Below are 14,944 nucleotides of genomic sequence, written 5' to 3' on the forward strand. Positions count from 1 at the left end.
AATTGAGCGTAGGTGTGAATGTGAGTGTGAATGGTTGTCTGTGTCTATGTGTCAGCCCTGTGATGACCTGGCGACTTGTCCAGGGTGTACCCCGCCTTTCGCCCATAGTCAGCCGGGATAGGCTCCAGCTTGCCTGCGACCCTGTAGAAGGATAAAGCGGCTAGAGATAATGAGATGAGATGAGATGAACATTGAATTAGAAGGTGTGTTCAAACTTTTGACTGGTACTGTATAGTGTAGCAGCTATTAACAGTCATTCCTTCACCAGCTTTAGTTTTTCTCTCTCTTTTGAACTTAATTAGACTTAAAATGCAGGTTGTCAAAAAAAGAGACAATAAAACCAAATAAAAATGACAAAAAAGGTGAAAAGCAGAAAAGTTGTTCTCAGTTGTTCAAATATTTTTGTATCCTGTTGTTTCTTATGTGGTCTATCATTCCTGTAGCCTTTTTTTTTGGTGTCTTCAGTATTGTTCTGCAGTGTAGAAAATACACACACACACACACACACACACACACACACAAAATAAATAAATAAATAAATAAATAAAAACCTGGTACAAATCACTGATACTGTATAAATCCCTTAAGGATTTAATTTGCACTTTTGAAAATCTACCTCTTCTCTTGGTTCATTACACATCTTGTGTTCATTGTTAGTTTGTGCACTGCTGTCTTTATCGTCTTTGTTTTGTTGTACTGTATAGCAATTAAAAAAAAACACAAAAAAAACCACGCAGGTTGTCATATGACCAAAAATCTGCAAAGCCCTGACATAAAAATATCAGAAAATATTAGAAGGCTTTAATATCCAGCTTCACCTCTGACTATTACAGCATTATAACTAAAGCACTTCAGTAAAGTACAGGTATTTGACCAGACATAAGTACAATAGCAAAGTAATTGCATTGTGTTCCTTCCCACTTATCCTCTTTTGAATCCCTTTAGTACCAGTGCTGCTGGTGTCAATTCATACAATAATATTAATTTGTCTATAATCCTGTAAAACAGCTGTCAGTCATTAAAATATCCATGATTTCTTTCCGATATGTGGATTGTACAGTACAGTGTAGCATGCAGTGACATGGTCAAACATTTGATTAGCTGTTCTATAGACCAGTGAATACTGATGGCGTTTAATTTCTAACATTGCACTTTTTTGATTAACTTAGCTTTGGTTGCATCAAACACGAATGGATAAATAATACTCTGCTATGTTAAATCTGCATCTTTTCAGACGTACATGTTGAATGGCTCATTATTTTTGCTGTGGTTTTTGCCATCTGCTCCACTGTGGCTCTTTTAACTGGACTCTACATCATGCGCAGAAATCTCATACTATTAAGGTAAGATGGTTTTGATAGATCCATTCTCTACACTAATCACAGGGTTAACCCAATTCTTCATATGGCTGCTTGTAAATTATAAAAATGAACTTATCTAAGAAAACATGCATTTAACCAATCTCAGGCTATAATCTAATGTTTACAAGGTTTCTTTACTTGACAAGATGTATTTTATTTTTTTAAACAGGTAACATGGTTGAAAGTAACAAGGGCTATTGATTGATTGATTGATTGATTGATTGATTGATTGATTGATTGCATAGAATTAGCAAAGGTACAAAATGTTGTTAACTTGCATCCAAGCAAATGGAATAATAACATTCCATTACATAACTTACCTTATTTCTACTATTAGAATGCTAACCATCGAGTCACTTGTATTTTCATGTTCTATTCCCCTTATTTAACTTACAGTATTTCTATTGTTCTATTAGACACTGTTGTTTTTTGGCATTTATTCCTTGCACAGTTCTTATTTATTTATTTATTTCCCCCCGCTGCAGCTTGTACTGTTGTATTTTAACATATACTGTTCTGTTATAGAGCGATTTCTGGCACAAGAATTTCCCTCGGGATTAATAAAGTTTTATTTTATCTTATCTTAAGAGCATTCTAATAATGTACTTACAATATGTAGTTTACATTGTAAACTGATAGTTTACTTTTAAATTATAAATTGGGTGACAGGGTTTTACAGGTTTGTTTTTTTTAAAGTCACCTCATCATGCAAAAGTGAAAATAAAGAAAAAGAATGAGAGAATGCACTTTTTTTTTCCTATGATCTTTCGGAAATTCAAATGATTCAGAACTTCCTGTTGAATTTGTGACTTGTCGAATATGTTAAAAGAGTGAATGTTTTCAGGTCATAGCAATAGTCTTGAATATGGGCAAATGTATCTAATATCACTTATTATTAGATTATGATAAATAATAAATAATATTATTTAGCCTGTTTTAGATGCTTTTACCCATTTCAAGCTTTAAATTTCCATGCTGTCTTAACAGATAATTTTGCTTCTTTCTAGAAATAAATTTGTAAAATTAGAAAAAAATCTGCCAATAGAACTATCAGAATATTTAAAGCTGAAAATTTGATCAGATATCTAGAAATAGGTTTATTAAATTTGCTTTATTGTATTGAATATATTCTAAATATTTTCCCTTGCTGTCATTTTGCTGCGTTGTTTGATGAGCATGAGATGTTAAATGGAGACAAAAATTAATGATGAAATATGAAATTTGAAGTATTTTATTTAATGATTGTATTTCAAGGTAAAATGTCATTATAGTGGAACAAGTGCAACAATGGAACAAGCAAAAATGCTGTTTTCTAAATTTTGTTGAGGTTTTATTAGTGCTTTAAGTTTTAAATTGGTCTGAGATGTACACATAGGTCAGGATGTGGTGAAGGACACCATACCTGTGCTTCCAAAGTCTTTACCATTTAACATGTTTTATATTCATATTTATATTTATCTGCTCCAACTTTGTTGGAGGAGGTTATCTTTTTGCCTCCGTTTGTTTGTCTGTTCCCAACATAACTCAAAAAGTAGTTAATGGATTTGGATGAGATTTGGTGGAAAGGTGAGCCATGGGCCAAGGAACAAGTGATTAGATTTTGATACAAATCTGGATATGTATGCAGATCCAGGATCCAGATATGTTTTCAGATCCAGGATTTTTTTTTTAAAATCTGTTCCCAGTGTAATTCAAAAAGTAGCAAATGGATTTTGATCAAACTTGGTGTCCAGCTTTAGCATGATCCTAGGTTCAAGTTATTTGAATTTGAAGTTGATAAGTTGTGGCTTGGTGGAGATATGCACTCTATCTATTCTCAAGAACTATTTTGTGGCCACTTAGCTGTTGTATTTTTATTGTACTTTATGGGTGACACACAGAGTAATTAATTGAAGTAAACTACTGTGGTGACAGAAACCACTGGAGATAATTGATAATATTACACTTTAAGCTTAGAGTCACTGGCATTGTGAAATGGAAATAACCTAGCTTTACAAAGTTCTCATGAAATAATTAAATGGAGGCTGTGTGTTAAGGATTTTATTTGACAACATCTTAAAGCATGAACTCAAGTTACACCATTTCATGGTTATGACTTTGGATTCTTGTGGCCACAATATGTAACCATGAGATATTGAGTTTGTGGCTTTGAAATATTAAATCTGATTGAATATATTCATTTGTGTCCACACTGTATTAAATTATAACCTCCATGTCACCTCACAAGCTCAGAGGAAATATTTTAATTGGTATGAGTATAAGAAATAACTAGATAGACAAAAATTAAAGCGGTATTGTTAAAATAAGTGCCTAGCTGGAGCAGGAAGCAAATAAATGGCCTTCATTCTTCATAAACCATCAGTCTGCTTCACCTCTGGCTGAGAATACTGTATACTAATGGATAAAGTTAGTATACCATACAAGTATAGTAATGGATAAAGTTTCAGTTTTTGTTCTGATACCATGCAATTCTGTTTGCTAAATTCAATTTTAACTTGATATTTGAATGAGGCAAACACTATGGACACTATTGATGTATTGAATATAAGCATAAAAATTAAGACGGCTTTTCAATTTTATAAAATCGGTGAAATTTAGTTCCGTCTGAAATGTGGTGATTGTGATATCTGTTTATTTCTGTAATATCTCACAAAATATCAGGCCATTCTGTGACTGGGAAGTTATTTAATTTGAGGGGATTAAAGCAAATAATGTGCATGAAATCGCTCGCTTCGCACAGTCAAGCAGACAGAGGAAGTCCGTGTGCGCATGCACAGGTTTACCTTCTTCTTCTTCTTTTGGGTTTTACAGCAGCTGGCATCCACAGTGTTGCATTACTGCCATCTACAGGTTTACCTTCGAGCGTGCACTGACAGTTCCATCATTCTGTCATTAAACGAACAGCTGATCACACCGAGGTGCTCGCTGCATTTCCTTTCCTTCGTATATAACATAACATCTTTTCTTCTCGCTTTCTTTCCGTTACTGTAGTCGGTCTTTCACGGTTCATTTGCACACTCACGTCCTCCATTTTTCTCTCCTATTTCAAGCAGGAAAAAATAGCAGAGAATTTAGGGCCATGTGGCCCTAAATTAATTAATTAATTGTTCTATTAAAAAAAAACTAATAAAATTGGAAGTCTGTGATTCAAATTCAGTAGCTTTCAGTCCACTAAACAAAAATAATTGGGTGTTGGGAAAATTATTTTTATGACCTACACTTGAAAAATCTGAAAGGCAGTCTACCTTTAATCCACATCTTCAAGAGAGGAGTGATCTAAGTGATACTTTAGCTTTGGCTTGTGTTTTTGTTAGAAATAAAAAACAGTCCTTTTATCCAGATGTGTTTATTCACTCAGAATTTCGGTATCCAAACTGGGGCATTTATTATTTATCTTGTTTATTGAATTGCAGTGTTTTTCGAAAGATTTGCTGCAAACCTGACACCCCTGCGACAAATGATGAAAAACCTCAACAGGTAAAATATATTCCTTCCTCTTTTACATGATTATTTTTCATCTATTTAACAAGAACAACAACAACAACAACAATAATAATAATAATAATAATAATAATAATAATGAAACGCTTTGATGTATGTGGTTAACAGTTTCTTGCTCATGACCATTTTCAGCCCTGTGATCCTGATGAATTGCAACCCTATGCCAGTTACGTGCAGAGAGTAAACTCCATCTACAACTCTTCAGCTGAACTCTTCAATGCGTGACTCACTCCAGACTTACCTGAATGCACAAAGACATTTCTGATAAATGCAGATCAATGATGTGCCTACGATGCATACTGTCACGAGGTTTGCAGTCGGTAAATGCAGATTCATCAGTGCACTCTTACTCTGTGGATGAAATTACACACGAGTCCTAATACTGCTCTTAATGAGGGCTGATGAAACCCCTTCAAAAGAACATCCTCCAACGTGCAGGCTCTGATGATAGAAACATAAACCAGAGTGAGTCAAAGTGAAAGAAGGAGTGGAAACAAAAGGATTGTCTCATGATTAGGAAATTTTCTACTCTCAATTCAATTCAGAATATAAAGAGCCTACACTGAGAGTTGTATCATCAAAACTCAACTGAAACACTGGAAGTGAAATAGCGGACATTTTAAATAGATTTTCTCTAAGCGAGACATGCAAATATGGAATTTGCTGTGTTCTTTCTCCTGAGCTGGTGCAATATACAGAAGAATAGTGGCCTGATTAGGACTGTAGGTTTAATCGAGGAATCTTTTAAACCACACATTTCTGTTTCCTTATCAGAAAACAATTCCACCAAAAATCTATCACAGAACTACCATCTGCCTTACCATCTACGATTTCTGGTCACTTGTGACAGCGTTACAGGAAACGTGTGCTTTTTCATGCAAAAAAGTTACATTTTGGCAGCAAAGCTCACAAAATTCACTAAAGTTGAAAGGACATAAGAAGTGAAAGATGCTCGTTTACTTTTCTAGCTGTTACTTTCACTTCATAACTTTGTCTAAATGGATTTTGACTTGTGAATTCACGAGCTCAATCTTGTGACCCAATTGAAAACAAGTGGGCGGGACTATGGGCTCTTTGGTTGAAAATTTGAAGGACTTTTTTTTTTTCTTAGTATTGTTTGGTGAACATCAAAAAAAACAAAAAACAAACCTGCCATCTTGTGCAATGACGTTGGGGTTTTTCCCTAGTTTGTGTAATTCTGAGCTTTTTTTTGTTCCAGAAGGATATCTTAGAAAGTGAACAAATCTTGAATCTGGGAGAATGTAGCTAATTAAATAATATCGGCTGGCTTTTTTTCGTGGTCTATCAGGTATATTCCATTCAGCTAGCATGATATTGAACGAGTCGAAGATGAGTAGCTGAATGGAATATATCTAAAAGACCATGAAAAAAGCCAGCCAACATTATTATTATTATTATTATTATTATTATTATACACTCTCTTCATATCAGCATTCTCAAAGGCCAACACACTAGCTTACCCGTGACTCGGTGCTGTTAGCGCGGTGGTCTAATTACCTTCCAGCCAGTGTAGCAAAGGCCAACACTAGCACAGTCAAGCCGAATATTGTTATAAGAATTATTATTATTTTCCCTGTGTGATTCGCTGAGTTACTTTTAAAATCTACATTGACAGCTACATACAACGGAGCGACCTGGCAGCCAAAATTCTCTCAAAATCATCCACTTTTAATGAAGCAAACCTGGCGGCCATGTTTGTTCACAAACTGTCATAGTCGCTCGCTAACGCGGAGGTTTTATGTCTCCGACGTGTGGTGCTATGTTGTCTTGACAACGTGCAATATTGTAACAATATCGCACACTCATTCTCCATTGGGTAGATGGGATAATACACATAGGATAAGCGATATGCTAACAATACTGCATGCTATCAATAAACCCACTAGAAGCGAATAGAATACATGGAAAAAGTGTCCTGTGTGTATAATAATAATAATAATAATAATAATAATCTCATCTCATTATCTCTAGCCGCTTTATCCTGTTCTACAGGGTCGCAGGCAATCTGGATCCTATCCCAGCTGACTACGGGCGAAAGGCGGGGTACACCCTGGACAAGTCGCCAGGTCATCACAGGGCTGACACATAGACACAGACAACCATTCACACTCACATTCACACCTACGGTCAATTTAGAGTCACCAGTTAACCTAACCTGCATGTCTTTGGACTGTGGGGGAAACCGGAGCACCCGGAGGAAACCCACGCGGACACGGGGAGAACATGCAAACTCCACACAGAAAGGCCCTCGCCGGCCACGGGGCTTGAACCCGGACCTTCTTGCTGTGAGGTGACAGAACTAACCACTACACCACCGTGCCGCCAATAATAATAATAATAATAATAATAATAATTGTACTTATTATACATCACATATAACATTATAGATTCCAGATTATTTTACACATTTCATTTTAAAGTAAGATCATTGTTCTTCTTTTTGAAAATTAGTGCTTAAAACAAGAATAATGATCTGAACAGAAACTACTCCAAACTTAAATGTCATAAAATTTTCTAGAAATAGATTTATTTAACTTATAGTATATTTGATTTATTTTAATTTTATTACAGGGAATATTAAATACATTTGACCATATTCAAGATATTTTCATTTGTTATGATGTCTTTTTTTTGCACTGCAGGATTTTCTTGCTAGACAGGTTATAGACATTGCATTTTTTTTCCTTGCTTTACATTTATTTGTTGCACATGCCATACTAAGTGCAGTTAATATACTCCACTATGCAATACTGATGCTGTGTAATTATTATTGATCTCTAGCCCGTTACTCATCGGACATGTCCTGTACACAGTTGAAATTTCCAGTGAGGTTAATGTCAAATGTTTCTTTAGTTTATCATTTCTAAAAATCTATAATTTACCACTTTACCGCTTGGATAAATGAGTCATTCTGATAATTATTGTCAAGTTATTTTGAACTCTGTATGACATCCTACAACTTTTTTCCTTCTCATCACTGCTGTACATTAAAGCTATTTTATATTAAAGCAATCATTCTATTAACAAATGCTGGGGGGGGGGGGACCTTGATAATACATTGACAGGTCTTATGCCTACATTTACATGCAGTACAACTTATAATGGGGGAGTGAGATTTATATTTTAATTGAAAAGAAAGAAAGAAAGAAAGAAAGAAAGAAAGAAAGAATTGATTTGTGTAGGACATTCATTGGACTAATTGCTAGTTTTTTGTTCATATTTTTAACTTGAACTTCTTCTAATTTCATTATTAAAGCTGTCATAAAGTTTCACTGTTCATAAACAAGTAAGGAATAAATCACACCGGGGCTGGGACCACCCTGACGTGGATTATTTTCCAATAACAGCTTGTTCTGAAGTGTTTTAATTTTCTTGTATCACAGCAATTTTCCAATAATAATAATAATAATCTAATTCTCTCTAGCCGCTTTATCCTTCTACAGGGTCGCAGGCAAGCTGGAGCCTATCCCAGCTGACTATGGGCGAAAGGCGGGGTACACCCTGGACAAGTCGCCAGGTCATCACAGGGCTGACACATAGACACAGACAACCATTCACACTCACATTCACACCTACGCTCAATTTAGAGTCACCAGTTAACCTAACCTGCATGTCTTTGGACTGTGGGGGAAACCGGAGCACCCGGAGGAAACCCACGCGGACACGGGGAGAACATGCAAACTCCACACAGAAAGGCCCTCGCCGGCCACGGGGCTCGAACCCGGACCTTCTTGCTGTGAGGCGACAGCGCTAACCACTACACCACCGTGCCGCCCCCATAATAATAATAATAATAATAATAATGAAACATTGTAATTTTTATCCATTTATAGTTACAGTTAATGCGATGGAATGTCCACAAAACAAGTTATTTCCACCAAGAACTATTTGTTCATTTTCTTATAATGAACACAAGACAAACAAACAAATAAACAAAAAATAAAAACAAAACACAGCTTGGTGTGTTACAGAGAAACTGGAAAATATAAAATCCTCTGGAAATAAAATGTAACTGACTGTAAAAAAAAAAAAAAGTCTTGATATTGGAGACTCCTTCAATATTTGTTAAATAAATGTCTCCTTAAAGAAAACTTTACCACATCACCAATTATACATTTTACTTTGTTAAACAGCAACACATTTTTAATGTATATTATTAGGTGTAGATGATGACTAGAGTCCTCTATACGAGTTCTTGTGAATTAGTTGTTACTAAAGAAAGAAAGAAAGAAAGAAAGAAAGAAAGAAAGAAAGCACAACTTTATTCATCACACACTTGTGAAATTCCTCTCTGCATTTAACCCATCTGAAGCAGTGAACACACACGTGAGCAATGAGCACACACACATACCCAGAGCAGTGGGCAGCCATGCTAACAGCGCCCGGGGAGCAGTTGGGGGGGTTAGGTGCCTTGTTCAAGGGCACCTCAGCCCAAAGTTCAAGTCAGCTTTATTGTCAGTTTTTTCATATGCACAGGTCATACAAGGAAATTGAAATTACGTTTCTCTCTATCCCATGTAAAGACAAACATAGGACTGACATTAACAAGACAAACATTAAAGCGCAAGACAGGACCAATAATAGTGTAACAAGCAATAAGTAATAATAAAGTAATGATTTAAAAAAAAAAAAGGGGGGGGAACTGAAACATTTAACATTTAGAAAAAATAATCTAGGCTAAAGACAGGAAGATAAGAACAAGACTAGTATACAAGACACACAGTGCAGTACAGCACAGTCCAGGGCAGTCCAGTTGAGGTTATCACAGTAGCAGCATTTGTGTTAAATAAATAATAATGCGTTAATAATAATGTGTAGCAGCATTCAGAAGCAGCATATGGTAAGTTGTTATATTGCAGGGCCCAAGGCAGTTCTTATGAGATAGTTCAGGTAAGGTGCAAAGTCACATGTAGTTCCATAGAGAAGTCTTTTCCGTGGAGGGCAGCAGCAACAAGAAACAGTGTATGGTGTGTAAAAAAAAAAAAAAGTGAGGTAGTGCAGGTAAAGGTGCAAAAGTCACATAGTGCAGTTCCATAGTCAGAGTCTTTCCTGAGTTCGAGTCTTTCCATGTGTGTGTGTGTGTGTGTGTGTGGGGGGGGGGGGGGGGGGGGGGGGCTTCCTGAGTCAGAGTCTTTCCGTGTGTGTGTGTGTGTGTTGTGTATGTGTGTATGGGGGGTTCCTGAGTCAGAGTCTTTCCCATGCAGGGGGGCAAGATCCTAACTTCTTGGCTGTCTGGTGGGTGGAGCTGCCAGTGATGGGAGAGAGGGGAGGGAGTTCAACATCCTGACGGCCTGGTGGATGAAGCTGTTGGTGAGTCTGGTGGTTCTGGACCGTAGGCTCCTGTACCTCTTTCCAGAGGGCAGGAGGCTAAACAGGTTGTGTGCTGGGTGAGTCTCATCTCTCACGATTGTGAGAGCTTTACGGGTGAGGCGGGTGGTGTATATGTCTTGCAGGGAGGGGAGGGGTGCATTGAAGCCGTCCCATATTAACCTAATGATGACTGTGAGTTGGCCTAGTGGTTAGCATGTCCACCTCTCGATAGCGAGTTCAACTCACGGTTGGATCATAAAAATGGCACAATCATTTGGCGAGACACACTGCAATGCAGATGTGAGTACGGAGTCAAACTCTCATGGTTACCAGAGGACACCCCCAATGTAACCCTAGCTCTGTAATAGGCGAGAGATCGAGAATGAGAGAAACGGAGATCGGCAACGTCCAGTGCGCCTTAAGGACCTGGTTAGTACTAGGACAGGAGACTGCCTGGGAAGACCAGGTCCTGGTGCAGGAGGGACTCTGACTTTAACAGAATGATGAGTGCATTAATAAAAACTTGTGATTTAGATTACACGAGGAACTACTACTGAGAATTAATCATCACCTTCTGACCAATCAGAATCAAGAATTCAACAGTGCTGTGGTATCAAGTACATAGAGGATATTACACGATTGTGGGAAGATATGAAATTTATCTTCGAGTGGTGAATATATTCACAAATGACTGAAGTGAACGAGTGAAAATATTTTTAACACAAGAAGATACACTTCATATCTTTGCACTACACTCAAAAAAAACAACAACATTGGATTTACTTAACCGAGTTATGGGAACCAGTCCCACGAAACTGTGTTAATTTAGATGTATTGAATACAGTTATGTTGAGTTATTCAAAACATAACTGTATTCAATACATCTAAATTAACACAGTTTCGTGGGACCAGTTGCCATAACTCGGTTAAGTAAATCCAATGTTTTATTTTTCTGAGTATACTGTGTAATGTTCTTTATATTATTTGGACACATTCGCAAAAAAAAATGCAAGTTAATCAAAATAATTTTAATTTTGAACCAGTTCGCCATTTTGGCAACGAGTGTCTAGTCAGCAGGAAAACACTGGCAGTGACATCATCAGAGTGAAATATCGGGAATTATTATACATACAGGACACTTTTTCCATGGAATAAAAACATGTTCTATTCCCTTCTAGCAGGATTCATTCATTTGGTTTGATATGCAATGTTGTTAGCATATCGCTTATCCTACATGTATTACATCACTCTACCCAATGGAGAATGAGCGTTGAATATGGTTTACGATATGGTTGTCAAGACATGACGTCACACGTCAGAGCTCATGTGAAGAGCCAATGACAAAATGTTTCTGCGCAGAATCATTTTTTTGTCCGCTGGGAAAGAGAGAAGATGAGGCTAATCCAGTGCTAGGTTTAAGCACTAAATAAATAAACTGAAAACTGAAACTGAAAACATGCTGAACACCTGAAAGGCTACCAAAACTTCATTAGATATTCTTCACACATATTTACAAGAGAAAAACATACCAATAGACATCGAAAAACTGGAAAAGAGACACGTCAGAGATGTAAAACTTCTGTGCTAGCAAGTGACTGTGACACTTTGTAAACAAACATGGCCACCAGGTTTGCTTTGTTAAAAGCAGAAGATTTTGAGAGAATTTTGGCTGCCAGGTCGCTCCATTGTGTGTAGCTGTTAATATTGATTTTAAAAGTAACTAAGTAAATTACACAGGGAAGGTGATAATAATAATAATAATAATAATAATAATAATAATAATGGGGCGACACGGTGGTGTAGTGGTTAGCGCCATCGCCTCACAGCAAGAAGGTCCGGGTTCGAGCTTCATGGCCGGCGAGGGCCTTTCTGTGCGGAGTTTGCATGTTGTCCCCGTGTCCGCGTGGGTTTCCTCCGGGTGCTCCGGTTTCCCCCACAGTCCAAAGACATGCAGGTTAGGTTAACTGGTGGCTCTAAATTGAGCGTAGGTGTGAATGTGAGTGTGAATGGTTGTCTGTGTCTATGTGTCAGCCCTGTGATGACCTGGCAACTTGTCCAGGGTGTACCCCACCTTTTGCCCGTAGTCAGCTGGGATAGGCTCCAGCTCGCCTGCGACCCTGTAGAACAGGATAAAGCGGCTAGAGATAATGAGATGAGATGAGATAATAATAATAATTTTCAGCTTGACTGCACTAGCATTGGCCTGCGCTAGCATTGGCCTGCGCTAACACTACACCGGCTAGAAGGTAACTAGACTGCCACGCTAACAGCACCCAGTCATGGGTAAGCTAGCGTTGGCCTTCAAGAATGCTGATATGAAGAGAGAGTGGTCTATCAGATATATTCCATTCAGCTACTCGTCTTTGACTCATTCAGTATCATGCTTGCTGAATGGAATATATCTGATAGCCCACTCAACACCAGCCAATATTATTTAAATATGTCACTCAGATCCGTGATGTATTTCATATGAAAAATGCGAGTTTTTTCAACACAAGAAAATAAACTTCATATCTTCAAGCCAACATGATTTTCTTTTTATTATATCGACACATTCACAAACAAAAAGTTGCCAAATGTTTCAAAACAACTCACTCATCAATTTCCTCATGAGTGACATATAGAGATTTATGTCACGGTTTTGGTTCTCCATGTCCTGGATGGAGCTCGGATGAAAAATATGAGTGGTGAATTTCCCAGTAAAACACTTGTGTCCATATAATATAAAAGTATAAACTTCTGGTTCATGATTGCAGTTTGACAGTTAGAGCAGCTTTTATGTACCACACAGACTGTGTGGTACATAAAAGCTGCTCTAACTGTCAAACTGCAATCATGAACCAGAAGTTTATACTTTATATTATATGGATACAAGTGTTATGTAATAAATATGCAGCTAATTTAACTATTTTCTTATATCCGCTAAAGCAACTCTAATACTGTGTGACACAGTATTAGAGTTGCTTTAGCGGCTATAAGAAAATAGTTAAATTAGCTGCATATTTATTTCATAGCCCTGTCATAATTCATGAAGCGTGTATTGGGACTGTTTGCGGTCATAGGTGAGTGTCTCAGAGCTACAGATCTTCCCCTTGGTTTTAAATGAATCAGGCTGGAACAGTGACTGAGTGGAAACTGATGGTGAAATGTACATTTTTCACTCACTGTCATAGGAAAAAAAAAGCTGATAGAATCTGTGAGAAATTACTCTTTCTCAGCCCCACCTCAGGGCTTGAAACCACAGTATACTTTTTTAAAATTAGTCTGAATTTGGGATTCCCCATGAGTCTAAGTGAAATACGGTACATCGAGCTGTTATGCTCAGCCATGTCAGTCGACTTTGTCTCATTACTGTAACAAGTATATAGCGTCATCTAGAGGCAGTATTCTGTTAGTTCTTAATTCTTTATAAAGCACTTAATCACACTGAAATGTTGCATTTAGTAATAGGTAGGAAATCTTTAATAAGGTTTGTCTGTTTAAAATCAGGTTAATAGTATTTACATAATTACATTATTTGTATTTCATAAGTTGTAGAGATGTCGATTCAATATGTCCCATAGATACAAAAGCAATTTCCTCATAATTATGAACACAAAATTAGAACACATCCGACAATTAAAGTTATACAATAAACTACAAGCAAGCCAATGTTCACCCAAGTGCTAAAACGTTCAGGTATCCATGAATGTGTATTACTGATAAAGAATACTGAATAGACAGCTATAAATGCTGCTGATAAGATGTGGTACACATGGCTAACTAGAGATGCAAATGAAATCCAAAATATACATTTTGTGCTTGTATTTTGCATATTGTACCTTTCATAAATATAGCTAACATTATTGTTGGAAAAGATAAGCCTCAGCTCATCAAGACATAGTCATCTGCACAGTCTTCGCTGTTTTCTGATTTTTTCACTGTCTTACAGGGAAGTTTAACTTCAGCATAATCACAATCATTTTCAGCGGAGTCTCTTCTGCCAGGGTTTGTGCCATGCCCTGCTGTCTGTTCGCTCCTATGCTCAATGGTGGCATAGAGAAGGTCCTCCTTACGTGACGTCTGTGAACAAGACAAATAAAGAAGTGTGCATTCATGAGTGTATCAGGTACTGACGGGTAATGTTACAGCTACAGCTAGCTGTTAGGACTAGGACTGTTTTGGCCTCTAGAGGCCGCTGTTATTTCCTTTTCATGTCGTGTTTATTTTGGCCTCTAGAGGCCGCCACTGTTCCTGTGTTTTGTGTTTGTGTTAATTGCCTAATTATCTTCACCTGTGTCCTTAATTAGTTTGTCTATTTATACCCCTGAGTTCAGTCCTCTTGTCACGGAGTCTTTGTGCTGTTATGTTTATCTCCAGTTTCCTTTGTACTGTGTTTTTTTGATCTTCTTAGCTTTTGAATTTTTGCACTTTGCTTTTCTTTTGGATTATACTCTTTGGTTTTTTTTGTCTTTTGTTTTGCCCTGTATATAGTGTATATAGTTTAAATAAACCATTTGATTCTTTTTCTACTTCCGCCTCACGCCTCTGCATTTGAGTCATCCCCCTGGTGGCCTAGTGGGGGTTTGCTGGATTATCACACCAACGAACCAGGTTCGAATCCCAGCAAAACCCTAACAGAAAGACTCCGTCATGACCGACTCAGCAGAGGCTGCTTCAACTGTCTACCCGGCCAACCTTCAGGGAATTATGGCAGCTTTGACACGCTTCGGAGCGACCATGGACGCTCATGGACGTACGCTCACCAGCCA

General features: G+C 37.4%; 1 protein-coding gene and 1 long non-coding RNA gene across 5 annotated transcripts in view; one reads left to right on the top strand and one right to left on the bottom strand.

The window, feature by feature from the left end:
* LOC132892061 (cell surface glycoprotein CD200 receptor 1-A-like) overlaps positions 1–6,986 on the top strand; it is a 190,114-nt gene extending 183,128 nt beyond the window's left edge. For all 3 annotated transcript variants that reach the window (XM_060930424.1, XM_060930423.1, XM_060930425.1), the window contains 3 exons: positions 1,235–1,343; positions 4,775–4,838; positions 4,995–6,986. In XM_060930424.1, coding sequence (XP_060786407.1) covers positions 1,235–1,343; positions 4,775–4,838; positions 4,995–5,087 — 266 coding nt within the window. In that variant the 3' untranslated portion in view covers positions 5,088–6,986. The remainder of the gene's footprint in view (positions 1–1,234; positions 1,344–4,774; positions 4,839–4,994) is intronic.
* LOC132892062 (uncharacterized) lies at positions 20–14,259 on the bottom strand. Of its 2 annotated transcripts, XR_009655395.1 has the most exons (4): positions 14,015–14,259; positions 4,145–5,303; positions 617–696; positions 20–472 (listed from the first exon to the last, which is right to left on the bottom strand). It is a non-coding gene; the product is annotated as an uncharacterized LOC132892062 (long non-coding RNA). The 2 variants fall into 2 exon arrangements; XR_009655394.1 differs by lacking the exon at positions 617–696.
* Positions 14,260–14,944: the final 685 nt, after the last annotated feature.

This window comes from Neoarius graeffei, chromosome 9 (assembly GCF_027579695.1).
Source record: "Neoarius graeffei isolate fNeoGra1 chromosome 9, fNeoGra1.pri, whole genome shotgun sequence".
Taxonomy (NCBI): Eukaryota; Metazoa; Chordata; class Actinopteri; order Siluriformes; family Ariidae; genus Neoarius; species Neoarius graeffei.